At 34.2% G+C, this 27298-nt stretch overlaps 4 protein-coding genes across 8 annotated transcripts in view; 1 reads left to right on the top strand and 3 right to left on the bottom strand.

Moving 5' to 3' along the window:
• LOC145326679 (protein-lysine N-methyltransferase SMYD4-like) overlaps positions 1-12391 on the bottom strand; it is a 46461-nt gene extending 34070 nt beyond the window's left edge. Inside the window, exons 1-6 of the mRNA XM_080170045.1 lie at positions 12275-12391; positions 11406-11461; positions 10887-10981; positions 3834-3931; positions 2693-2752; positions 849-926 (exon numbers count right to left, since the gene is read on the bottom strand). Of these exons, the coding sequence (XP_080026171.1) occupies positions 849-926; positions 2693-2752; positions 3834-3931; positions 10887-10981; positions 11406-11461; positions 12275-12385 (498 nt within the window). The 5' untranslated portion in view covers positions 12386-12391. The remainder of the gene's footprint in view (positions 1-848; positions 927-2692; positions 2753-3833; positions 3932-10886; positions 10982-11405; positions 11462-12274) is intronic.
• On the top strand, positions 4172-7246 carry LOC145327295 (uncharacterized). 2 transcript variants are annotated; one of them, XM_080170908.1, is made up of 2 exons: positions 4172-6655; positions 7136-7246. In XM_080170908.1, the coding sequence occupies exon 1, from the start codon at positions 4691-4693 to the stop codon at positions 6653-6655; it is 1965 nt and encodes a 654-aa protein (XP_080027034.1). In that variant the 5' UTR covers positions 4172-4690; the 3' UTR covers positions 7136-7246. The 2 variants fall into 2 exon arrangements, with proteins under 2 accessions (XP_080027034.1, XP_080027035.1); XM_080170909.1 differs by lacking the exon at positions 7136-7246 and having other exon boundaries at positions 4172-4915; positions 5003-6655.
• Positions 12392-12393: 2 nt separating the features above from the next.
• Tcs5 (TP53 regulating kinase) lies at positions 12394-21577 on the bottom strand. 4 transcript variants are annotated; one of them, XM_080170913.1, is made up of 11 exons: positions 21502-21559; positions 19805-20014; positions 18740-18811; positions 17619-17726; positions 17130-17177; positions 16790-16842; positions 16129-16210; positions 15169-15234; positions 13898-13929; positions 13499-13533; positions 12394-12907 (listed from the first exon to the last, which is right to left on the bottom strand). In XM_080170913.1, the coding sequence occupies exons 2-11, from the start codon at positions 20008-20010 to the stop codon at positions 12836-12838; spliced, it is 774 nt and encodes a 257-aa protein (XP_080027039.1). In that variant the 5' UTR covers positions 20011-20014; positions 21502-21559; the 3' UTR covers positions 12394-12835. The 4 variants fall into 4 exon arrangements, with proteins under 4 accessions (XP_080027039.1, XP_080027037.1, XP_080027040.1 ...); XM_080170911.1 differs by lacking the exon at positions 13499-13533 and adding an exon at positions 13616-13633 and having other exon boundaries at positions 13881-13929; positions 21502-21557; XM_080170914.1 differs by lacking the exon at positions 13499-13533 and having other exon boundaries at positions 13863-13929; positions 19805-19906; positions 21502-21577.
• On the bottom strand, positions 21575-26401 carry LOC145327297 (uncharacterized). Its single transcript, XM_080170915.1, has 8 exons — positions 26325-26401; positions 25866-25989; positions 25505-25588; positions 24888-24953; positions 24400-24478; positions 23569-23661; positions 22516-22647; positions 21575-22428 (listed from the first exon to the last, which is right to left on the bottom strand). Exons 2-7 carry the CDS (start codon positions 25931-25933, stop codon positions 22543-22545), a joined length of 495 nt encoding a protein of 164 aa, XP_080027041.1. The 5' UTR covers positions 25934-25989; positions 26325-26401; the 3' UTR covers positions 21575-22428; positions 22516-22542.
• Positions 26402-27298: the final 897 nt, after the last annotated feature.

Here is a 27298-nt window from a genome sequence, read left to right as displayed (position 1 = left end):
TAAATCAAAAAAAATTTCCCTCGAATAGAGACTCTTACGTAACATTGCAAAGTATCGTAGCAATTTGATAGAGACTCCTTCGCAACATTTAAGGTATCGTATCATTTTTTTAAAACACCAAACATTTAAAGTGCCGCTAGAGGCCTCTAGGGGCATAGCCGCTAGTTTAAGATATTATATAGGTAAAAAAAAACACTATGCTGTATGTAGCTTGAGATCTTTCTAACCGCTCGAGCGATATGGTACTCCTTTTCAATAAACCTTTTTCCAGGGAAGCTTCACAAATATTTTTGGGGAGGGTACCTCCATCCCAAAACATATCTTGATAGCATATCAATAACGTAACTAGGTAAAAAAATTGATCCTTTAGATTTTGTCCCTAATAGTAATACAAAAAAAGAATAAAATCCTTTCATTTGCATTTCCGTATCTGCGGTTCACTGTCAACACCATATTAGAAGGAATATTTATTTTTAGCATAGTGTAAAATAGACAACTTTCCGCAGATATTATAATGAAATATTGTAAGGTTAAAACCAGATTTGTAACACTTTTAGTGCCAAAGGCCATAGCTAACAAAACTGGAATAAATTCTGTGATTTTTTTTTAATATTTGTGAAAAATTGTCTGTAATACGATACTATATTTGATTTCATAGTATGGATAAGAACCGGTTGTAATCCAGCGGATGTTTATCGGTCCAAGCCATAGTGGAAAAAGAATTACTAACCTCTAAAGCTTGAGTAAAAGATCCAAGTCTGATGAGGCATTGCGCTTTTCTTTGCAGGATCTTATAATTTTTCAATTTATTATCCGTGGAAATCTGTCTATAAAAAAAGTATTCTTACCTCTAAAGCTTGAGTAAAAGATCCTAATCTGATGAGGCATTGAGCTTTTCTTTGCAGGATCTTGTATTCCAAGTTTCTAGTTTTACAATAACATCTTGTTTACCTATTTATGAATGATTTTTATGGAATGTAAGCCACTGATCTAAAGGGATACGTCAATGTCCCATAAATTGATGTACAAGCCCAATGATAATTAACAAAATTACTCCTTCTGTCAATTACAATTAGTGGTTGAAACGTTTGAACACTCAACTTGATGAACTAACCAATTAAAATTCACTGAAGTCCCAAATTTTTTAAAGCCAACGAGTAAGAACTGAATCAGTGTTAACCAAATTTGTACATTTAGCTATGTGAGGTAAAAATGTTAGAGGGAATTTAGAAGGACTGACAAACAGAATAAAGAGTGTATTCGCAAAGTTGGTAAAGTGTAGATACTTAAGCTTATGAATAGTACTTAATTGACCCTACTAATAATATAGCACCACGCTTCGGGGTATTGTAATTAAAACTATAAAGAAAAAGTTTAAGAGATGAAAAGTATATTGTAAAAAAAAGAATAACTATTTATATAATAATAATATGGTAAAATAGAAACATTCATTAATATTAAACTTGACTAGGGAATTGATAATATCCTTCATAGATACCTGTGGCAGTTTTATAGTATATCTGCCACAGATATTTAATTCAGACATTACCAATTACCCGGTCTGCCATACCTATGGGAGGCTGGGGGGAGCAGTTGGTATCAGCTTGTGCTGTAGAACTGAACTAACTTTTTAGAAAGAAATTTGCCTTTTTATATAAAATTGTTTAGGTGTTGGCTCAAAAGGGAAAGAGGTGGGGAGAGCTCTAGAAGCTATAAGTGTGCTTTGTTGTTTAACTTTTTAACAAGGATGGCTATGTTTTAGTTAGGTATGGCTTTTATAAGATTACATACATTAGTGGTTTACTAACAATTATATGACTAAACTTTATGAATTTTAAATAACAACAAAAAGTTTAATTGTTGTTTTTACAATCATGAAACATGGGGTTTTTCTAATAATATATAAAATGAATTTTTAGTAAAGTAAAAAGTTTTTATTTTGATTATTAGATAAAAGAAAATTTAACTAAAAAATAGAAGTTTTGTAAAAAGGTGTACAAAGAAGTATTGGCTTTATTAGGAGCTGTGACTCATTTCTTTGTTGAAAAATCTTGTTGTCTAAAAGATACGTTAAAAAGCATGGGTGTATTCTTTAAACAACTGTGGGCTTAAATTAAAGATTAAACTTTGAAGTGAAGCTTTATAGTAATGTCTTTATATTTTGCTGGGAAGTTTTGTTGTTATATTTTGCTTGAGAGCTATACTTATTTAATTACAAGTTATATAAACATACAAATTTTATAGATTGACTATAACATTGTAAAAGTAGTAAAGAGAACTAAATATGAGTTTAAGGTTCTCCCTAAGAATATTCTGATAGGGGCGCAGCCAATGGATTGTATCTTTGTGTAAAGAAAAGGGCCTCTGTGTTTTGAAGCGCATATTTTTAGGGTGTGTAATCTTAATGGTGAGAATCTTTTGTTGTATAATTTTGGAACTACACAAAGAATATTTTCAAATGCAGTTTGTTTGGTTTTAAAGTTAGATGTTTATGGTAAGTAGGTAATGATTTATAAAATTGATTTTTTTTATAGTAAAATTTGAAAAAAATTGTAGGAGAGGAAAGAGAATTTTTCATCACCATCAGTTCAGTAGTAACTGAAATCTTAAGTTTGAGACAAAAAAAAACCTTACTACATTATATAATAGGATTGAATTAAAGACCAAGCAAGACTAGATAGTTATTATTCCTGGGATATTTATTGTTGAGAGCCATGTTGATATCACATAAAGCTGCTGACCAATCTCCAAGCTTCAAACATAACAATCATTTGTATCAAATATACAATTTCAATCTTAAAAATTCGAAGATTTTTCAAATTTGTTTCGAAGATTTATTTTTTTTCAACATTAGACAAGCTCAATTAGGTAACCGCTGTAGAAGGACATATTGAAAGACCGAAATAATGTTGCTTGATTAAATTGTAAAAGAAAATGCTGAAGATGCATATTCTTTATAGGCAGACATACAGATGCGGTCAGTTAACGAGTACTTTCGCTGCTACTAATAGTAATCAAGTACACAAAAAGTTACAAAAACACTTTCCAATTAATTAAAAAGTTAAAGTAACAGAAAGACTAGAAGACAGTCAAACAGACATAAAAATAGACAAGCATACGGACAGACAAACATACAGACATAGAAACAGGCAGAAAGATATACAAATAGACATACAAACAACAAAGACATACAATCAGACAAGACATGCAGACAGACAAACAGACAGTCAAACAGAAACACAGACAGGCAAATAGAAAGAGTAACAGTCAAACAAACAGACAGACAAACAAACAGACAGATAAGCACAAAGACAAACAAACACACAACACCCATAGGGACAGACAGTGAGGGTCAGTGCCTCTGACAGGCAGACAAACATACAAATATACATACACACATACAAATATACATACAAACATACAAATATACATACAAACATACAAATATACATACAAACATACAAATATACATACGAACATACAAATATACATACAAACATACAAATATACATACAAACATACAAATATACATACAAATATACATACAAACATACAAATATACATACAAACATACAAATATACATACAAACATACAAATATACATACAAACATACAAATATACATACAAATATACATACAAACAGACAGTCAAACAGCATTAAAACAAACAGAAAAGCTGAGACAAATAGACAGACAACCAAACAACAGAAATAGAAACAAACATACAAAAAGGCGTTAAGACAGAAAAAAACATAGACATACAAAGAGACAGTCAACACAAAATAAAACAGACAAGCAAATGAACAAACAGACAAACCCACATTGCAAATTACCTGGAAGTGAGTGGCAGATCTGTTACCAAAGGCCAGACTTAGTTCTGGTCCAAATTCTGGGGCCATTATTATACTTTCAGTGTATAACTTTAGAGCTCCTGAAAGAGAAAACTTTGGATACTTTTAAAAAAAGGGACTATACACTTTTGAGAGGAATATTGTTATATAAAAGTAACAGGATGTGTGTGTGAATGTAACAAATTCTAGAGCACATATTATACTTTCTGTGTATAACTTCAGAGCACCTAGGATAGGAATATTCTTATATAAAAGTATCAGGATGTCTGTGTGTTTTTACCAAATTCTAGATTAAAGATTATACTTTATATGTATGGGGAAGGTGGTGTGTAGAAAATATATCTGATCCTTTTCACATATCTTTTTTATTCACTAGGTGCTATTTTACCTCCTAGTGGTCTTTCCTGGACAACGGATCTACAATGCAATTATAAGAATACAATTGACTCATCTTCAAATATTTGATTCCTTTGTAGTCTTTAGCTATAAGATACGGCAAAATTTTTAGCACTGAAAATCTTAGGTTTTATCTCCCCCCCCCTGAACCAAATGTCGTCTTTTCACTGAAAGTAAAATATTCACAGCTGATTCTTGTTTACCTTTTACACTTTCATTTTTCCCGCATGGAGAACTGCTGCTATAAATTTTTCCCTTATTTTCTTTTCTCTTTACACCTTCAGTGAAATAAAATTAAATAAAACTAAAGATATATTACCTCCACACTTAACCAAACCACCCAAAAAATCTAAATTTCTCCCGCAAACAACATGTGATTTTTTTTAGGTGTCGAAATCACATTTTTTAGGTTTAACAGGCACCTAACCCCATCCATTTCAGATATGTCAAGCTCTCAAAATGAATTACCTACCAGTGATCGAAACACTGGGACCCAGATTGGCAGCGGAGCCGGCAGCGCAACCAATCTGCAGGACGGCAAAGTAGTTGCCGTTCTACCAGCTACTGACGGGGCAGGGGAGGCTGTGTTGACTTTGGCAGCCCCCACCCAGCAAGCGACGAAGTCCGTTGAAACCCCTAAGAAAAAGAGGATTCATACTGCAAGAAAGGTAGGAACTTTTAGTAATAGCAAAAGTACTCTGTTATTAAAGTATAAAAATGAAAACGAAAGCCTCTCTAAATTGAAAAATTTTAAGGATCTGCAAGAAAACTTGAGATCTTCTCCAAGACTTCAAGGTACAAACAAAACCTTTGTGCCGTTGGTCAGGGGAAATACTACCGGAACCGGTGCTACCCCTGAAAAGGGGAGTAAGGTAATGGGAGTGTCCCCCCTGTCCAGCAGCACACCCCAAGCGGAGGCGTCAGCCAATGCCGAGTACAAAGAGGAGTCCTTGACTGAAAAGTCGCCCACCTCGAGCAATCTATCTATCCAGGGGGAAGGGTACCCTCCCTTGCCCCTGGCTAGTGAGAAAACAAAAGGTTTTTCTAATGCCAAGTACCTAGAATTGTTGAAGAAATCGAAAGCAAGACTGCAGGACAGGACTGTTGCTGGGGAGTGTGAGCCAGAATCCAGTTCTGGCTCAGACTCTTCATTTGACAGCCATTCCAAGTACCTATCTAACTTTGCAACTAGTATGGATGAAAGTGGCGGCGGTGGCTTTAATGGCTTCACTCAAGATGAACTTGGTGCTGCTCAAAAAACCAGAGCAGCATTGAACAAAAGCTTCGGGAGTGATACCATTGAATCCACCAAAGCAAAACTTCATGAAGTAAACGATACAAATGAGAATGACTATGTTGGTGAATGGACATCTGCTACAAAAAAGGGAAGAAAGGGTGAAAAGGAAGGGGGTGAAAGTAGCAGAAAAAATCCTCCAGCTAAGCCAGACTCTGATAGTAAAACTATGCAAAAACCTAATTCTGTAAACATTCAGGAAAGGAGGAAGAATCTGTCAAGGAAAGGTGGAGATGATGGTGAAAGGCAAGGGGAAAAGCCTAAAAAAGTTAAGTTGGATAACTCATCATCCTTCGCCACTGCCCTAAAAAAGGGTATGAAAATTGAGATTCGGTCAACAAGATCAAACTCGGATCTAGACCAGGAAGATTTTAACCATCTTGAGCTATATATGACCAACACATATATAGCAGCCAAGGAAAAACCTGACTTCCATATAGTCAAAGACATGGTAGAAAGAGGACGGTCCATGGGAGGTATCTGGTATGTCCTAAAGAATGAAAATTATATGAATTGGATCTTAAATTGCATCCCCAATGCAGGTATACCGGAGGGTAGAACTGACTACAGCTATAAGGTCTTTGGTCCAGGCTGCAGGCCCTACAGATATTTTCTGATTAAGGGCATAAAGGAATGTCTCTGGAGGCAAAGGGAAGAATTTGTTGATCTCATCAGAGCCCTGAATCCCCATCTAGACTATACAGTCGAGGACTTTGAAGATGGCCATGAAAGAAAGACACACATCAGAGTATGCCACGGACTTCTTAATAAAAAGAAGGAGGTAAATGGTAAGGGTCACTTCTCCATAACCTTAGAGTTGGACGAGTTTATGATCAAGGACCTCATAAAGGAGGGAAATCTGGTCTCTGTTGCCCTTTTCTCACAGGTCAAAGCTGTGGGTGGTGGCATAGAGAAGGCCATGAGACAAATGGGCATAAAGGTACTGGAAGGCGCTACCAGCCTTGAGGATCTCCTGGCTGATACTAAGCTGCAGGATGATATGGAGGACGTAGTTAGTATGGATGAAATTGAAAGTGCTAAAGAAAAGCTGGAAAACAATAACCAGGAACAGGCAGGAACCCAGGAGGAATCTGCCATGGACAATGGTGAATAGGTAAGAAATTGATTTTCAATAATCGGCGTAGGGATAGGTCAAGTGTAGCCATAAAAATCTCACAGTTAAATCTCCATCACTGTGTGACGGCTATGACTACACATGATCAATTTTTACATAGAAATTATAATACTAGTAAATCGCATATTAAATACTCTGGCTCCATTTCTCTCATACAGGAGCCTTATTTTAATGCAAGAAATTTTAAAGTACAAGGTTTTTCAAGGGATTTAAAACTCTTTGTTGGTACTAATAACAGCAAACTCCGTGCATGTATCGTTGTAAGTAAAAAAATTGATGCGTGGCTCATCAACCAATTCTCAAATGAGGACATGGTAGCAATTGGGGTCAAACAAAACAATAATATTAACATCTATTGTTCCGTCTATTTACCATATGATAGTCCATCCCCGCCCCCCAGTGATTTACTAATTAAGTTGGTGGATCATTGCAGGGTAAAGGGTTGGGGTATCATTATAGGATCTGATGCCAACAGCTGGAACCAAGTCTGGGGCTCCTCAGACAACAACCCCCGGGGGACAGCACTTTTGGACTGGATCCTGGGGACACAACTTCATATTGTAAATAAAGGTAATAAACCAACTTTTAATGATATTAGGAGGGAACAGGTTATAGATATAACCTTATGCAGTAATAACATTGTGGATAACATTGAAAATTGGCATGTCAGCAATGATGTCACTCTCTCTGATCACAACAGAATCGAGTTTGACTTTATTCTTGAACATGCAGATAACCCAAATGATACCTACAGGAATATTAAAAAAACTAATTGGTCAGCTTTTAAAAATGATTTAAAGGAAAATTTTCAGGACACAGGTAACGAGGACATTGATACAATGGCCACAGAGCTTGAAGAAGCTATAATTAAGTCTTATTTAAGTAGCAGTAAGGTACTTAAATTCAAAAAAAATAAAAAGCCACCCTGGTGGAACAAAGACCTTACTATACTACAAAAAAGGGTCCATTCTACTAGGATACAGTTTAACAGGTATAAAACACCGGAAAACCAGGAGGAACATAATTCCCTCAAAAGGGATTATAAGTACAAAATTAGGAAGGCAAAGGAGGAAGGTTGGCAAAAATTTTGCACAGAATTAGAAGATCTGACCTCTGCAGCCAGATTACAGAAAACATTAAAACAAGGTAAAAAACAAATGTTTGGTACATATAAAAAACCAGATGGATCATATACAGAGACACCTGAGGAAACTCTAAAACTGTTACTGGACACACACTTTCCAGACAGTGAGGTAAATATAGACCATATTCCAAGAACATATGAACCAAGTAATCTAGATGTCAACAAGGTAATAAATACCCAATCGGTTAAAGCAGCTTTTAAATCCTTCAAACCATATAAAAGTTGTGGGCCAGATGGGATTTACCCAGCCATGCTACAGCAAGGTATAGACATTATAGTACAAAAGGTAGTTAGCATCTACAGAAAAAGTCTCCACACGGGAATTATCCCAAAGGCTTGGCTAAAGGTAAAAATTGTCTTCATTAGTAAACCAGGTAAAGTAGATCTCAGTGACCCCAAGTCGGTAAGACCCATCAGTCTTACATCCTTCTTGTTAAAGGGACTAGAACGTATAATTTTCTGGCACCTTAACAAGACAACCTTTAAGTACAACAAGCTCCACCAGAATCTTTTCTCATACCAGGAAGGTAAAGGTACAGAGGATGCTTTGCACTCTCTAGTTCATAAGGTTGAAAAGGCCTTGGAGAAAAAAGAATTTGCAGTTGCTCTATTTTTAGACATAGACGCTGCTTTTTCAAAGGCAAGTATTGAGAGTATTCTCAAAAACATGGAAAGAAAAGGTATTGATCCAGGTATAGTACGCTGGTCTGAATACATGTTAGTACACAGAGAATGTTTTGCAACCTTAAATGGAGAAACAGTAATGAAGGTACCAACTAGAGGCACCCCCCAAGGAGGTATTTTAAGTATCATTTTCTGGAACCTGGAGCCAGATGACCTTCTGGACAGGTTCCCACAGGTACATCCCAGTCTTATAAACTGCTTTGCAGATGATATTGTGGATATCATATCAGGTATTGACATGAGCACCATAGAGTGCAGACTCAGGCAAGACATAAAAATTTTAGAAAAATGGGCCGCAGATAGCGGCCTCAGTTTCAGTGGCCAAAAAACCAAGGTAATAGTTTTCACACTGAAAAGAAAGTACAGAAACCCCATATTGTTCTTACAAGGTGAACAAATAGAGGTGGTACAACATTTTAAGTATTTAGGTGTCACCCTAGACAGTAAATTGACCTGGTGTAAACACGTTGAGAACATCACAAACAAGGCCACCAAGACTCTGGCCATGTGCAGGTCAACCATTGGCAGAAACTGGGGACTTAAACCTAAGGTATGTCGCTGGATTTATATCAGCCTTATTAGGCCTATATTATCCTATGCAAGTGTTGTATGGCTAAAGGTTGCCATAGAAAAAAGTAAGTTTTGTAAACTTGAAAAAGTTCAAAGACAAGGTTGCCGCCTCACCCTTAGTGCAATGTGCACCACAGGGTCAGAATCAATGGAGACCATCCTAGACATCAGACCCATTGAGATTCATCTCAAGGAAGTGGCCCTAAAAAGCTACATCAGGTTAGTAAGGAATGGAAACTGGAAACATAAACCTGGAGAAACCCATAGTAAGTATAATCATTCAGTTATTGTAACTGAATTAAGCAAAGAAATACAAGATATTTCAATGCCAACGGACAAACTTCTTCTTAAAGAGAGGGAGACCTGTGATTTTAACACCAGCATTAAATCCAGGACAGAAATGGAAAGTATTAAAGTTCATATGAAACCCAGAACCCCAAATACAATAAATGTATTCACCGATGGTTCCAAAACAGGAGCAGGTAGCGGTTATGGTTACATTTGTAAAGGTACAACAGATATCAAGGCACAAAACTTTGATCATCTAGGTAAGCTCGCCACTGTTTTCCAAGCTGAATTATCAGCACTGGAACAAGCTGCGGCAAAACTTATTCAACTCAATATTTCGGACAACACTATCAACTTTTTTGTTGACAGTCAGGCCGCCATTATGGCTGTAAGTAATTTCACAGTGGTCAACAAGAGTGTTCTTAATGCAAAGAATGCTCTTAATATTCTTAGCAAAGATAATGTTGTTAATGTAAACTGGATACCAAGTCATGTCGGCCACCTTGGCAACGAGGTGGCGGACAGACTTGCCAAGCTAGGTTCCTATGGAGGCGACAGCCATAGGACCAGGCCAGAACCATACTTACCTGTGTCGCTAACGTACATTAATTCTACTATTAAGGAATGGGGACTAAGAGAACATCAGAAAAAATGGCAAACCAGGAAGAAAAAATCAGACTGCAGGCAGACAAAAATGATGCTACCCAGCATACGTAACAAAGCCTGGAATTTTATCCAAAATTGGACAAGAAGAGATGTCATGTACATAACTCAAATTCTAACAGGACATGCATGTGTTAACAAACACCTTAAAGAAATGGGGTTTGCTGACACAAAAGCATGTGAACATTGCAATGACCCCATTGAATCTATTGAACACATCTTAGGAAATTGTCCCAAATACAATCAAATAAGGGTAAACATCTTCGGTAATAACATTATATTAGCTAAACACTTTTGGGAACTCAATCTGAGGGATTTAGTAAAATTCTTCAAGAAAACCAAAAGATTTAGCTATTTTGAATAAGTATTAGCAACCATAATGTAAATATATATACACACTTATTTTTAGGTAAATACTGTATATACTGTAAGCTCTATTGAGAGAGAGAGAGAGAGAGAGAGAGAGCGGGGAAGGTGGAGAAGATGAGGTATGAGGTGACGGACCTAGAGTCTGGCCTTGGTGATCATCAAGTTGGCTGTGCAGCCCAGGAAGATCACCACCTCACCCGAGGTTATCAGGTATACTTTATATGTACAACATTACAGACAGGTATCTAAAGGGGTAAGACAACGGCCGATAAATTGATGTACATCCTCAATGATGTTACACAAAATTACCTCTTTTGTAGATTAAATTAAGGGATTGAAAGATTTGGACACTCAAAGAAAACCAACCAATCCAAATTCAATAAAAAATTCCCAAGGTTGTTAGGCCAACGAATAAGAAAACCTTATCAATAGACTTTGGGGACTAGTGTAATTAACATTCCAAAGTCCCCTTCCTTTAAACTTTATATTTACCTTCATTGTCTTTTAGCTTGAACTTTTCGTTTCCTTTATCCCGGAGTCTTGAAGCTGTGGACCCATTTTTCATGTGTTGCACCTCCGCACATTTACTGGAAAAAATATTTGCAATTTTGCACAGGATTTTGACAAAATGGGTTTTAAAATTTTGAGGTAAAAAAGGGAATGTAGGCCTACCAAATTTAAATATTAAGGAGAGGAAAGGGGATAACTATATGTACTCCATGACGACTTAGGACCGAACAATCAGAAACTATGGCTAATCGATCTATTAATACAGTACAATTACCCTTTATGCTCAGTTTTTACTTCCATTTGCTTTGATGGCCTTACTGTAACTTTATATTAAAATCTTCGTATAAAATGGATGTTGTCATCCATTTCTTTTGAATGCCATGTAACAAATGTCAAAAGAACAACAACAATAGCAGAAATAAAAACAAGTCTTTAGTTATGACGCTCTTTGTTCCGAGATTCAAACAAAATACCTTAACATAATGTAAAAAATTGTATTACCTGATAAAAGTTGCAATCTTTTGTCTTACTGTCAGGTTTTCAAGAACTTTTCCAATCTAAATAATTATACAATGTATGAGAAGCTACATTGTAAAGGAGAACCATGTCGGTTCAGCGGTTATCAAGATAAATGTTGCAATCTTCTATCTTACAGTTAGGTTTTCAAGAACTTTTCTATAATTAGAACGGTTAACTCTTTAGGTTTATTTTAATATGTTAGAATTTTCCTATTAGCAGATACGATTTAGAAAGCGTAGCAACTCTATAATCGTTATCAAAAGGAATATATTCCTAGGACAAGGTCCAAAATCATAATACACCAAAATATTAATAAACGTGGAAAAAGGTCTGTAAACATATGCAATACTTGATTTTTCAGTATGGCTGAGAAACATTTATAATCAAGCGGATATTTAATATTTATCGGTTTCGAAGCTATACTGGAAAGATCTTTTAAACAAGTTAATAAATAACTAAGATACTAAAAAAATGGTACCTTGTCCTCAAAGGTCTTAACATTGGCAACTTGGTGGGGTAAATTTATCTTTTTAAGCTTTTGTGTCAAAGCATCGTATTATAGACAGTATTTCACGTATATATTAAAACAGTATTCCGCGGATATTAATATAATATACCTTGTCCTCAAAAGTCTTAACATTAGTCACTTGGTGGTGTAAATTTATCTTTTTCAGCTTTTGTGTCAAAGCATCGTATTATAGACAGTATTCCGCGGATATTAAAAAAAATAATACCTTGTCCTTAAAAGTATTAACATTAGCCACTTGGTGGGGGTAAATTTATCTTTTTTAGCTTCTGTGTCAAAGCATCGTATTATAGACAGTATTCCACGTATATTAATATAATAATACCTTGTCCTCAAAAGTCTTAACATTTGCCACTTGGTGGGGTAGGTTAATCTTTTTCAGCTTTTGTGTCAAAGCATCTAAAACATTGGGCCATAATTCTTCCTCTACCGACATCTTGTGTGTCTGAAAAATAAAAAAATATGTTCAAAGAACAAATAATTAAGACAATTACAGACAATTTTCCACGAATATTAAAATAAAAATCATAAAATTATTACCAGTTTTGTTAGCATGGGCCCTCGTACCCTCGGGGCTAAGAAAACTTGTTTTGATCTTATAATCTAATATTTAAATATCCGCGGATAGCTGTCTATAATACGATGCGAGAAATAAATTTTACAGTATTGATCACAACCGATTAATATCCGCAGGATTAGAATTGGTTCTGTGCGATACTGAAAAACATTTTTCTACGAATAAAAAAATAAAAATCACATGATTAAAATAGTCATATTTTTCTGGGCCATCAGCCTTCGGGACTAACAAAACTTGGAACAATCTTATTTTTTTTTATTTTTCTATCCGCGGAAAGCTGTCTATAATACGATGTTATATAAATAACTTTTATCCAACCATAGTTCTTTTTCTGCCACGCATTCTGATTTCCTCAAACTTTTTCAACACTTCAGATCCCTGTTGGTCAAATAAACATATAATTATTCATCTTGTAAAAAGCAACAGGATGCACCTCGGGGCTAAAAAAACTAGTTTTAATCTTTTAATTGTACATTCTATATCCGCGGAAAGCCGTTTATAATACGATGCGAGAAATAACTATTCCTTATTTATTGGCTGGACAACTTTGGGGACTTTAATTGAATTTGGAATGATTGTTTCATTGAGTTAAGTACCAAATCGTTTCAACTACCTTCTAAGAACTAATTCAATCTACAGAAGTGGTAATTTTGTGAATCACCATAAATTTATAGGCCATTGTATTATCCCTTTAATTTCCTGCTAATATGTTTATTTTTCTGATTGCCAGATGCTTTGATGTAGGAGTCCAAAATAGTTTGGAACATTGCTTAGTACAGACAGACAAACACATAGACACACAGAGATCCTATTACTTTTATATAAGGATAATATGTTTAATTTCCTGATTGCCGGATGCTTTTGTGTAGGAGTCCAAAATTGCTTGGAACATTGCTTAGTACAGACATACAAACACATAGACACAGACATCCTATTACTTTTATATATAAGTATAATATGTTTATTTTCCTGGTTGCCAGATGCTTTAATGTAGGAGTCCAAAATAGTTTGGAACATTTCTTAGTACAGACATACAAACACACAAACATCCTGTTACTTTTATATAAGGATAATATGTTTATTTTCCTGATTGCCGGATGCTTTAATATAGGAGTCCAAAATAGCTGGGAACAAATATTCCAAGGGATGTACATCAATTTATCGGCCATTGTCTTATCCCTTTAGATCCGTGCTAAAATGTTTAACTCCTGATTGCCAATTGCTTTTATGTAGGAGTCCAAAATTGCTTGGAACATTGCTTAGTACAGGCAGACAAACACATAGACACACAGAGATCCTATTAGTTTTATATAAGGATAATATGTTTAATTTCCTGATTGCCGGATGCTTTGATGTAGGAGTCCAAAATAGCTTGGAACAAATATTCTGTGTTGGGATGTGTACTGAAATAAAGAATAGTTATTTCTCGCATCGTATTATAAAAAGTTTTCCGCGGATATAAATGTACTAAATATTATATTAAAACCAGTTTTTTTTAGCCCCGAGACGCCGAAGGCACAGGGTTAAAAAACTGGTTTTAATCTTATTATTGTACATTTTTATATTCGTAGAAAACTAGATATAATACGATGCTAGACATAATTTTTTAGACTTTTAGCATAGCTGAGACACGGTTCTAATCCACCGGATATTAATCGGTTTCGAAGCGATACGGGAAATAATTTTATATATTCACTTATAGAATACTATCGGCTGCGCCCATAGCATCTATTTCTAGAGACTCTTTATTTATAGAGGTAAGAAATAAGCAAAAGTAGACTAAAACTATCCTAATCCTCAAATCTTAAAAAAATAGCTTCAAACTATCAGCGTAATAATCCAAGATTCTAACTTGCATTATTATCTTAGGATGCTTGGATCCACTTCACTGCAGCATGAAGATTTAATGAGTATTTACAATTAAGAAAATCAAAGCCAAAACATCCAACCTATTATATATTATTTTATCGAGATTATCTTAAAGACATTTTAGTGATTTTAATTAATTTTAATCCATTTTATCAATCTTATGATTTTATCCATAAAGTATAATAATAAGGCATCCCATTTCTAAATCATAACAAGAAGGACATTTTTAATTAATTATGAATTTAAACTAATCACTGGAGCCTCTGTTAGCCTGTACCATAAAACCTTGTACTCAATTATTGTGATTTGTGATTGAAGCTAATAGCAATGTTTTTGTACACAAAGTTTTGTGTTACACGTGTACAGGGCTCCAGTTCTTTAATCCATTCAGATAAGGATGTATGCCATGGAGTAATTTGGGCGCTTAAAGTTAGACTACAACATTTATTTCATCTGTGGAGTTTGTACCTGGCAACTGGACTAAAACAACAAGGCCTCCAGCCGGAGGTCTCTGTCTACCTAGCCCACCAACATTGCTAGGCAATAAGCTTCAATCCACAGGTGTGTGTTTACGCAGTATCCAGCGACTATGAAAAGCTTAACAACTTTGGAGACTTCAGTGAATTTTGATTAGTTGATTCATTAAGTTGAGTGTTCTAACGTTTAAACCACTAATTTTAATCTACAGAAGAGGTAAATTTGAGTATCACCATTGTCTTATCCCTTTAGATCCCTGATAAGATATGCTTGTAAAATTATAAAATGTATGAAACCTGATTAATGCTCTTTCTAGGACATACAGGTCAACTCCTTTATCTTCGGGGGTTCCTTCTTGGAAACTAAACATATTAAAACAAGAACATTTCTAATCGTCCTGGGAATCATCATAAATAGTTCAAGATTGACATCGCTGGAGGGGGAGGGGGGGGAGTTCTGAATCTAAACGTGAGAGGATAGATTATTTCACAAAAAAGTTTCCTTTTGGAATGTAGTTTTTAAAAAGTTTGGATTTGGCCTCCAGGTTCAGGTGCTTCAGGCCTCTAGGTTGTCTCTAGGCTGGTCAAAATGAAAAAGATTTAGAGGTCAACTTATAAAACAAAATACCTATACATTTTATATCTTCAAAAATGTAAATAACATTCAAAAATATGCATAATTTGTTTTATAAGAAGACCTCAAGTTGGGTTTCGGATCCGCATTGATTTTTTGCGGATCCGGATCCTCAAAATTTGGTCAGTGCGGATCCGGTTCCGGATCCTTGACAATAAAAATAAAATCACCAAACCTTTCAAAAATATTTATTCTTTAATTCGAAGTCAAAAATACTTTTAATTTTCAAGTCTGACCCTAAACCTTAAAGATTGGCTCTCATCAAGAGAATGTCTGAGATTGTATATAAATTTAGGTAGATTTTTCCCTTTTTTCTGCATTTTTTTGAGTCCAAGGATACGGATCCGCATTTTTTTGCGGATCCGGATCCTTGGACTCGAAAATATGCGGATCCTTGCGGATCCGGATCCGAAACCCTGCCTCAAACTCTTTTTTTTTTCATTTTTATAATGCATAAGGTTTTCTTATTCGTTGGTTTAACAACCTTGGGGAATTTCCATTAATTTTGATTGGTTAATTCATTAAGTTGAGTGTCCTAACATTTCAACCACTAATTATAATCTAGAGAAGGATAACTCTGTGTATCATAATAAATGTGTGATGATTACAAAGATTAATTTTACCTTAATCCAAAATCAATAAAGTAAAGTTTTCCATTGTTGTCTAGCATAATATTTGAGGTAGTTATATCTCCATGTATTAATCCTAAAAATTTTAATAGTTGTTTATTGCATCGTGCTACGGACAGTTTCCGCGGATAATAAAATAAAAAACTATTTAAACTGAAGTTAATTTTATGATTTATATTTTAATATTCGTGGAAATATGTTTGTTATACGACTTTCTACATATTTTTTTTTCAGTATGGCTGAGAACCAGTTCTAATCCAGTGCATTGGATATTAATAGTTTTCGAAGCCATACTGGAAAAACATGAAAGGGCGGTTAAAGTCAAAGTTTCTTTTATACAATAGTTGAATAGGTAATTGTATTAGAATAATGTGATTTCTTGACTGCTAAGTAAGATAGATGTTTGAAATTGCTGGTAATAATAAAGTCTCACCACTAATCAATGTCGGATATACGTGGATATTATGACAGGGAAAAATTGTCGTCAATTTAGGTTGCTATTTCCTTGTCATGTATAGGTCAATTAGTTCATAAAGTAGGCAGGGAGGAGATGGAGTAAAGGGGTGGGAATCGTTATTTTAGCCCGCTGAGTGATTAGAAAACATGAAAATCTGGTGCAAGATTTAATTAATAATATATTTATTCATTGACTTACCTCCACAATGAAGTTTTGAAACATTTTCTCCAATTGACACAGCCATCTCTTCTGTTAAACAAGTTTCATATAAAAGTAACAGGATGGATTTATGTCAGTCTGTGTGTTTGTAGCTCAGGATCTAGCTAACCGCTTGACAGATATGATTCTCATTTACAGTGACGCTTTTTATATGTTAAGGAAAGGTTTTAAACTATTTTTGGGGAGGCTTTCTTTCCATCTTTCCTAAAGAAATCCCCATTGAAAAAAAAACAACTGCTCTAAATCTTTTTTATCATAAATTCAAAGTTAATTAAGGTTAGACTTAATCTATTTTCATTTTAAATTAAGAAACTTTCCTAATTTCTTTGAGTTATTCTCTTTGAGGTATTTGTTTATTAAATCTCTGTTTTATAAAAAAATATTTATTAAATACAAATATTCGTATTTGTATTTAAATTAGAAGATTTTTCCTTTTATTGTAATATGAAAGACTTCTACAAATAAATAAAATAATAATGTACATTGTACATAATTAGACTACTGTAAAGTCAAAAAGCATTAAAAGGGGGGGGGGGCGGATGTACCAAAAAGAAACGGCGGCGGAACCGCCGCTCCCGCCGAAATTTTTCTTTGCCTTTTCTCGCCATAACAGACACATTTCAATCATCTGAGATAAACTTTTTTTTCCATAAAATTTCCCTTAGGTATATGTATATTTTCACTTGACACTTACAAGATTTTACACTTGCAATTTTTTTTTAAATTGACGTAATAAGTAAAATACCAAAGCTAATCCAACAAATGTTTTCTTTTGTAAATTAATATATTTAAAATATTTATTTTCCTGGCAGTTTCAGCATCTGTGAGCCTTTGCAGGACAATCGTGCTTGTTTCATTATCACAAAGGTACATAGTAGGCACTGGGACACCCAAGCTTTGACATTTTACCAGAGCTCTGAGATAATAATACAAATATTTAGATATAAGTAACAAGATGTCTGTCTATCTGTCTGTCTCTCTGTCTGTCTGTCTATCATTATCACATAGGTACATAGTAGGTACTGGGACACCCAAGCTTTGACATTTTACCAGAGCTCTGAGAGAATAATACAAATATTTAGATATAAGTAACAAGATGTTTGTCTGTCTGTCTATCTGTCATTATCACATAGGTACATAGTAGGTACTGGGACACCCAAGCTTTGACATTTTACCAGAGCTCTGAGAGAATAATACAAATATTTAGATATAAGTAACAAGATGTCTGTCTGTCTGTCTGTCTATCTGTCTGTCTGTCTATCTGTCATTATCACAGAGGTACATAGTAGGTACTGGGACACCCAAGCTTTGACATTTTACCAGAGCTCTGAGAGAATAATACAAATATTTAGATATAAGTAACAAGATGTCTATCTGTCTGTCTATCTGTCTGTCTGTCTATCTGTCATTATCACTTAGGTACATAGTTGTTACAGGGACACCCAAGCTTTGACATTTTACCAGAGCTCTGAGAGAATAATACAAATATTTAGATATAAGTAACAAGATGTCTGTCTGTCTGTCTGTCTGTCTATCTGTCTGTCTGTCTATCTGTCTGTCTGTCTATCTGTCATTATCACAAAGGTACATAGTAGGTACTGGGACACCCAATCTTTGACATTTTACCAGAGCTCTGAGAGAATAATACACATATTTAGATATAAGTAACAAGATGTCTTTCTGTCTATCACAAAGGACCGACATAATTCTCCTTTACATTGAAACTTCTTATAGGTTATAGGGAACGAGGGTTTACCTGCCCATCCCAAGAGAAATCCCCCCTTACCCACCTAAATAAATATTTTTTTTACTTTTTATTTCCAAAGCTAAAATGGAAAGTGGAGGTTCGACTCAAGAACCCCCCACTCCCCTTCCATGAAGTTCCTTTAAAGGCCTCTAGCCGCTATAGTTGTAAATATCTATCCTTACCTGCATTCAGCTCGGTGTCTTTCTTTGGTTAATGTAGCATCTAATTCGGGATGGCGGTAGGCTTTCGAGAATCTACAAAATAATTTTCACACATTTTTGAAGAAACTAACAATAATTGAAAATGTGTCTTTAAACTGTTATAGATCGATTTAAAACCCTTTGGAGGTAAAAAAAATCATCGACATCCAAGGGTGTACCCAACCCCCCTCCCCAGGGTGTCGGAGCCGTTTAATTTTGATGCGGCTCCGGCTCCTACCTTAAAATTAATATATCAATTTTTGTTCATTATTGAAATTGATAAAATAAAATAAATAATATAAAATATTTTGCTTTTATTTGATTAAAGCTATAGGTATAAAAGTAGAAGGATGTGTGTCTATTTGTTAAGTAACAATAGTTTTTCAGTTTATTATATGGAAATAGACCGTTGCCAAATTATATTATTACTTTAAAAAATCACTTTTAGCTAATCTGGAGCTGGAGCCGTTTTTAACGAAAAATACGGCTCCGGATCCGGCTACACCAAAAATGTTGCTGCTCCCGGCTCCCGGCTCCGAAACACTGCCCCTCCCTCAGACTTTTTAATCCCTCATTTTACACCCCATCAAATTTTAAACCCCATTTACCCTCACCCCCTCAAACAAAAAAAACTCGAGACGTCACTGTAAAGAATACCTGTAAGTATATAAAATCCTTTTGTTTAATCCCCTCCTGTTAATCATCATCAAATGCATACAATAGTGAGGGAATGCCTGAACCAATAAACTGAGCAACTAATTACCTTGCACAGATAGGACTTCCAGAAAAATGTCGTGTAAAAGGGTTGGTAGTCTGATGGGCATTACTTATCTTATTGCCCCTGGGTTAAAGTAACAGGGATCTTGAGGAATGAGACAATGGAAAATAAATTAAAGTCCATTCCCAATGATGATAAAACAAAATCAGCCTTTTTGGAGCTTAAAATTATTTTTGAAATCATAAAGATTACTAGTTTAGAACCACAGTAACCAAAGTTAATGAGCCAATGTAAGCATAAAACTTTGGGTACCAGTGTAATTTGGGTACCTTTGTTTGACAAGAACATCTTGTCCTAGAAAGTTGCCAACATAGATTCTTGCCTCTGCACCTTGCTTTACCAGCTCATAATTCCCCAGGTCAACCATATTTCTAGACAAAACTTTGGGTACTTTTATATATACTTTGGGTACTAAGTCATAGATTCTTGCCTCTGCACCTTGCTTTACCAGCTCATAATTACCCAGGTCAACCATTTACCTAACAAACTTTGGGTACTTTTATTTTGGATACCATTTTCCTAGAGAAACATTTAAACAAGGAAATTATTGACACTTCTACCCGTAATTTATAAATATGAAATCTTATTGCTTGGTTTAAAAACTTTGGGTACTTTTATTTAATCCTGATTGACGGTATAAAGTTTTGGTGTCCTGCCAATAATTTTTATATACAGAAGGGGTAATTTTGTTTATCGTAATTGGGGTTCATTAGGATAGACATCAATTTATCGTCCATTGTCTTATTTCTTTGTATCCCCTGATTTAAATGTTAAGCCATTTAAATTCAACTTCCACTGTTTTTTCCAATATTATACATAAGCATATTTGGCGGTTTCCCTCAAATTTTAAAAATTCTCAAAATAAATTAAAGGATCAAATCATCTAAGATCTTAAAGGATAAGACAATTGAGGATACTTTGATGTGCATTGTGCATGCATCCGTAATTTTGATTAACAAAATTATCCCTTGTGTATATTAAAACTACGTATTGAACAAGCACAATAAAATATCAGTTGTTTGAAATGTCGTTTAGACTTTTTCAAAACATTCGACTGTTGCTAAATAGAATTTCTCTAAATCATTATCCATGTTATTTTACATGATTAAAACCTTCGCCTTAAAAAAAAAACTTATGAATTGTGTTGAGATAATAGCGGCTATGCCCCTAGAGGCACCTTGCGGGTTGACGCATAATTGGAGACTTTCGATTTTAGTATTAAAAAAGAAAAAAATATTGTTTGATTGAGGGGTTATTTTTAAAAGCGAAGCTTTTCTATAATTAGGGTCGGTCCGTCCGTCCGTCCGTCCGAGATAGTTAGCTTTTATTCGTTAATTCAGGCATGTTAGAATTGTCCTATCGATTTCAAACTTTGTATGGTGATTCCTGTAGTAGTTAGGTACGATTTAGAAAGCGCAGCAACTCTATAATCGTTACCAGAATGTCCGTACGTCTATTTTAAACATGTTGATTTTTTTTACTTTTTTAATAACAATTTTTTATGTGGTTAAATTATCCGATTGATCTGATTATTTTATTACTGATACCTATTACAATAAGGTTCAATATTATCAGCGAAGCATCACTATAATCAAGTATTAAAAATGTCAGTATGTCCTTAAACAGAATTCTGTATTTAAGAAGTTTTGCAACAAATTTACCTATAATTTTGTCAAACCTTATATTTTCATGTTTTGTATATTCAGTTCTGACACTCAACAAAAGTTAATGTTCGTCTGTCATATCGTTTCAGAGCTTCGCTTTTATGGATGTTGTCATCCTTGTTTTAATAAGATTTCTATAAGGACGGTGGTAATACCCTCTCTATAAATAGTTATAACCTTTCCTAGGACCTATGAGAAGCTACATTGTAAAGGAGAACCATATCGGTTTAGCGGCTAGCAATATCCTTCGGAATAAACAGACATGCGGAAATCCTGTTACTTATATACAAGGATAAAAATACCTTTTCGATTAAATATAATACTATAAAATGTGTGTGTCAGTCAATCAATCAAACTGACATTATAGCATTAATATCTGAAATAAGAAGAGATGGTAAATAATAACAATACTTTTATTGGTTGAAAAGTATGGACAACATTACTAGTTTGGAACTAACCAAAACCCAGTACCCAAAGGTTATGCATAAAACTTTGGGTACCAGTGTAACAATACAAGATATAGTAAATAATAACAATACTTTTATTGGTTGAAAAGTATGGACAACATTACTAGTTTGGAACTAACCAAAACCCAGTACCCAAAGGTTATGCATAAAACTTTGGGTACCCGTGTAACAATACAAGAGATAGTAAATAATAACAATACTTTTATTTATCACATAACTCAACAAAAACTAAATACAATACAAATTAACTAAAATTTTAATATCAATCAATAATTCAAAAATTATTCTTTTTTGGCATATATTTTTTTTATACAATTTTTAATATCAGACAATAAACAAAAGACAAATATAAGTTGAAAATATATTATAATTAATATCAATTAGAAATTTGACAATGCATTGATTTGATTAAGAAAAAGAAGGTACTAGAAATTGAAATTGACATAGAAGGGGTAAAAGAATGCATATAGAAAATACTTGAATATTATGACAGGGTAAAAATTGACGTTGCTTACACGGACATAATTTGTTTATCAGTTCATTAATCCAGTAAGAGGGGAGAATATGGGGTATAGTTGTTGGAAGGGTGGAATTGTTTTTTTAGCCAGCTACGAGTTTCACAACTTCGAGAAAATGTAATAATATGTAATGTAATAATATATCCAATGTTAAAAGACAGATATAATTCAAACTTTTTTCATGTAAAAGGTACTAGGTATTCAATGATGTATTTTTTGTACTGTCTGTACTGCTGTTGTGTACCTCCGATGTATCTGGTGTACTTTTCAATTATGCATCTTCTGTACTGTTTGTACTGTTATTATGTACCTCCAGTGTACTTTAGTGTACCTTCGGGGTTTCTGGTGTACTTTTCAATTATGCATCTTCTGTACTATTGGTGTGTACTTCCGTCGTTTCTGATGTACTTTTCAATTCTTGGACAATCTTCTCGTTGTAGTTGGATAAACTTGACATTCGTACCTTCATAATCAAGTTGTCAACATTTAATTTTTAATGAAAGGGAGAGGACATTAGGTTGTTTATTAGTATTAAACTAGTCCCCAAAGTTTAATAATAACATTTTCTATTTCGTTGAATTAAAAACTTTAACAGAATGGGTAATTTTGTATATCATCATTGGGGATGTATATTAATTTAGCTGCCATTGTATTATCCCTTTAGATCCCTGAAAAATATGTATTTGACGCATTATCGACAGACTGACAGCCCAAGTAAAGGGGTTTTTTTTTAATGCAACCATCTCGTAATCAGTGAGCAAATGGCACTTAGAATTCGAATTTCCATCTATAATTTTGCATGAGTAATCCTTGGTAGATCTATTTTCCGAAATCGAACAAAAAGTTGGAAAAGTAACGGCTATTGGCTGGCGGCTCATCTGTTTTGCCATTTGTTTGATATCTATATTGCAAATTAGTCACGAAACCTCTCTCAACATAATACTCTTTTCTACTCCAAAACGATATCAAACGGTTCTAGACGGTAGCTGTTGGTACTAGAAGTTTTAAAATTGGTTATTGCTATCATTTAACATGAATTAAACCAAAAATATGTTTAAAAAAGTTGATTCCTACGTAATTGATGATGGATTTACCCTGAAAATAGGCCAAAAACGGCTGAACGGCTGAGCCGCTAGCCGTTACTTTTCCAACTTTTTGTTCGATTTAGGGAAAATAGACCTACCAAGGATTACTCATGCAAAAGTTCAGATCGAAATTCGAATTCGAAGTGTCATTTGCTCACTGATTACGAGATGGTTGCATTAAACCCCCCCCCCCCCTTATATCAAATGTATGCTCATTGGTTCAGGAAATCTACAACAAAAATATCAGTTGTAGCAGCTGAGAAAATTAAAAATTAAATTCTAAAAGTTGGTAACCCTGCCTTCATATCCTCAATCTGATCATCAGTCATGGGTTCACCAAACCGGTTTGTACGGTAGGCAACTTCGGCTTGACACAGGGTCATCTTGTGGACCTTAATAGGATTTTCATTCAAATTACAACCTGATTTAAGTTTTTCAGTATTTAAAGTATAAATATTAATGTTTTTTCTCGTCAATTGGACAAAATAGATTTTAAAGTCTAAAAGAGGATTATTTGAGAATGTTTCTTAATTTATCTTAAATTGTCTTATCCCTTAAGATCCCTGTTTATGGATAATCCTTATACTAAAGTAACAGGATGTCTATTTGTCTGTGTGTTTGTTTGTACCGAAGGATCTCGCTAATTGCTGAACCGATCGGGTTCTCCTTACCAGGGTAGCTTCTCATAGGTCCCCGTAAGGTTTATAACTATTTTACGGGAGGGTACCACCGCCCTCCAAAGAGAAATCGCCCCTAGAAAAAAATTACCCTTCCCAAAAAGAGACTTTAACGAAACATAAACCAATTATTTCTCTAATTAGATATTTGAAATAAAAAAAAGCATTTAAAGTGCCACTAGAGGCCTCTAGGGGCGTTCCGCTAGTTATTAATATATTAATACCTGTTTTTTATGACAACCTAGATTTTTGGTTCCGCTACTTTTATGCTTACTAATGGGACAATAAAGGGGTAATTTTGTTTGCCGTCATTAGGAATGTTTATGAATTAAGTACAGTTACCTGTTTAATATGACAACCTAGATTTTTAATTCCGCTGCTTTTATGCTTACATAGGGGACAAAAAAAGGGGTTATTTTGTTAGTTGTAATTGGTAAAATAAAGTATAAATACCTGTTTTATATGACAACCTAGATTTTTGGTTCCACTACTTTTATGCTTACACACGGGACAATAAAACGACTTTTCGCCTATTTTTCATCAGAAAATTATGTCCATGCCAAAAAAAATAAGAATAATTCAGTGAATAATAGAAAATCACGAAATCTACTTATAAGTAATAAGCATTTATGCCTTTAAAAGCATGACCGAGGGGCAGGGCACCAATAAATTATATATTGGATTCTTTGTATACGAAAATCTCACCAAAATCTTCAGTTACTGGCGCCGCCTAGTGGTTATTTTAAATATTATTTGGCAATATATCTTGGGAGGATGGTGGTGCCCTCCAACAAAATAGTTATAAACTTTCCCAGGGCGTATGAGAAGCAACATTGTAAAGGAGAACAATATCGTTCAGCAGTTAGCGTTATCCTTCGGTACCTACAGACTGACAGACTTAATTATAGAGATAAATTTTGGTGGCTTGACATAATTTTCCTGTGTGCATGTTGACATGTTCTTTGAACTGGATTAGTTTGTTCGACTTGTAATCACATTCTGGACATCTTAAAATAAAACATTTTTCATTCAAAAATTCTTTTAGACATCATTTTTATAATGGATATATTATTAGTTGGATATTAATAATTACACCATATTTTCGTGTTCTCTAATGAAGTAAAACTCATAGCGGGCCAAAATATTCCTCCTTTACCCATCCCATCCTTTCCTACCGATGAACGAATTGTACTGACCATATCCATGTTAGCAACCTAAATTCACAAAAAAATCCCTTTTATAATATTCACGTATATTCTACATCCATTGATGAGATACAACAAAAGGATAAAAGATTGTTTAACTTCACATTCACTCAAGTCTTAATCGGTTCATTTTAACCAGAAGACCAAAGATGATTAACTTATTTACTGACTAATACCAACAACAGTGATTTTTCTCAAAGTGCCAATCATGCAATATCCCCTCTCCCTTATTTTTTAAATAAAATAAACTAGGTTTAAGGATTATGTATTTTCCTATGCCAACACACATAAAGTGGGGTGGGGATTCAATGCTCGACTAGGCACATTTAGGAAAAGCACCAACCAACTCTTACCTGTACTTAAATATTCCTTGATGGTTATTCAAACAGTTGACCATACGGTTGTATTTTATATATCCCTTGCCACAGATGTCACATCTAAATAAAGATTACAATTTTTCAATTAAACTTTCCTTATATTAAGTAATAAGATGTCGTATGTGCCTGACTGTAGCAAAGCGCTGATCCGAAATACTTCTCCTTACAGTGAAGATAATCATATGTCAAGGGAAGTTTTATAACTATTTTATTGGAAGGCTTGATTTAAATTGGAGTCTGTAATACGATGCTATACATGATTTTACGGTATGACTGAGAACCAGTTCTAATCCAGCGGATATTAATCGATTTCGAAGCCATTCTGTAAATTATATACCTGTGAGGGTAATCTTGTGTGTGGGCAGATTTTTTATGATAGCTAAGGCTGGACTTAGATTTGAGCATTTTTCCACATTGTTCACATGCATAGTCACCACCAGCCCGCTTTTCGTGCACAGCCTGTTTGGTAATGGTTTTTAGAATAAGTGGTTTTCTTATGTAAGACAAGTTTTTAATCGATAAACTTTAAATGTTATAGATTGTTCAATTACAGAGAGCCAAATTAGATCTTTTATGTTTTAACTACCTATTCATTTTACATGAAATAATAGAGATATTATTGACAATTTCATGTATAATTAATTATTAATTATAGATTAGAAATGCATGGTGATTCCTTTAAAAGTCAGGTTCGATATATAAAGCGTAGCAACTCTATAATTACTACCAGAAAGTCCGTACGTCCGTTTGAACTTGTAAATTTATAAGAAAACCAAATAAATTAAAAACCCTTCCTCAACATGAGCTTTTAGTGTATATTTATCCTTTAATAGTTTACCACATATTTCACATGGACTTGTCTACAGATATGAAAATAGTCAATTTGCGAATATTTTCAATGAATTTGGACGGTTTATTGTCTATATCAATCTATTAGTTATATTTATGGATCATGGAAAGAAAACGAAGTTTCGGATTTCGTCGCATTTTCACAGTTGCTTTTCTCCTATTTCTACTAACCTAACCTAACCTAAAATATCCTTTCAAAAGCTACTAAAAAAATGAGAAGAAACCCGCAACTTCGTTTTCTTTCCATGATGACCCCTATTTATTCATACCTTGAAATAAAAACACTTTAATGGATATAAAGTATGTGTTGATTAAGGTTGCTGAAATGGACAATGAACAACAGTTATTGGTCAGTTCGTTCATAAAGTAGGGGAGGGGATGGAGTAAAGAGATTGGATGGGGGGAGATCGTTATTTTAGCCGGCTACAACTTTCACTTTATTAGAGTACATGCTTTTCTGGTGAAAGATCCAAGTAATAATAAATCCATTAATATTATATAGGTAAATTAATCTTTTGCAAACAAGGATGACAAAATCCATAAAAGCGAAGCTCTGAAATGGTATGACAGACAAACATTAACTCTTGTAGGGTGTCAAAACTGAATACACACAATATAAGTATATAAGTTTTGACAAAATAATATGTATATTTGTTGCAAAACTTCTTTAATACCCACTGCATTCTGTTTAAGGACATACTGACATTTTTAGGACTTGATTATAGAGATGCCTCGCTCAAAATATTGTACCATAAAGTAATAGGAATCAGTAATCCAAAAATCAGATCAATCGGATGATTTTATCACATAAAAAATTGTTGTTAAAAAAGTAAAAAAAATCAACATGTTTAAAATGGACGTAGGGACATTCTGGTAACGATTATATAGTTGCTACGCTTTCTAAATCGTACCTTTTACTAC

The sequence above is a fragment of the Acartia tonsa genome, chromosome 8, assembly GCF_053477335.1.
Source record: "Acartia tonsa isolate MP-2025a chromosome 8, ASM5347733v1, whole genome shotgun sequence".
Classification (NCBI taxonomy): domain Eukaryota; kingdom Metazoa; phylum Arthropoda; class Copepoda; order Calanoida; family Acartiidae; genus Acartia; species Acartia tonsa.
This window is presented reverse-complemented; position numbering and strand designations above follow the sequence as displayed.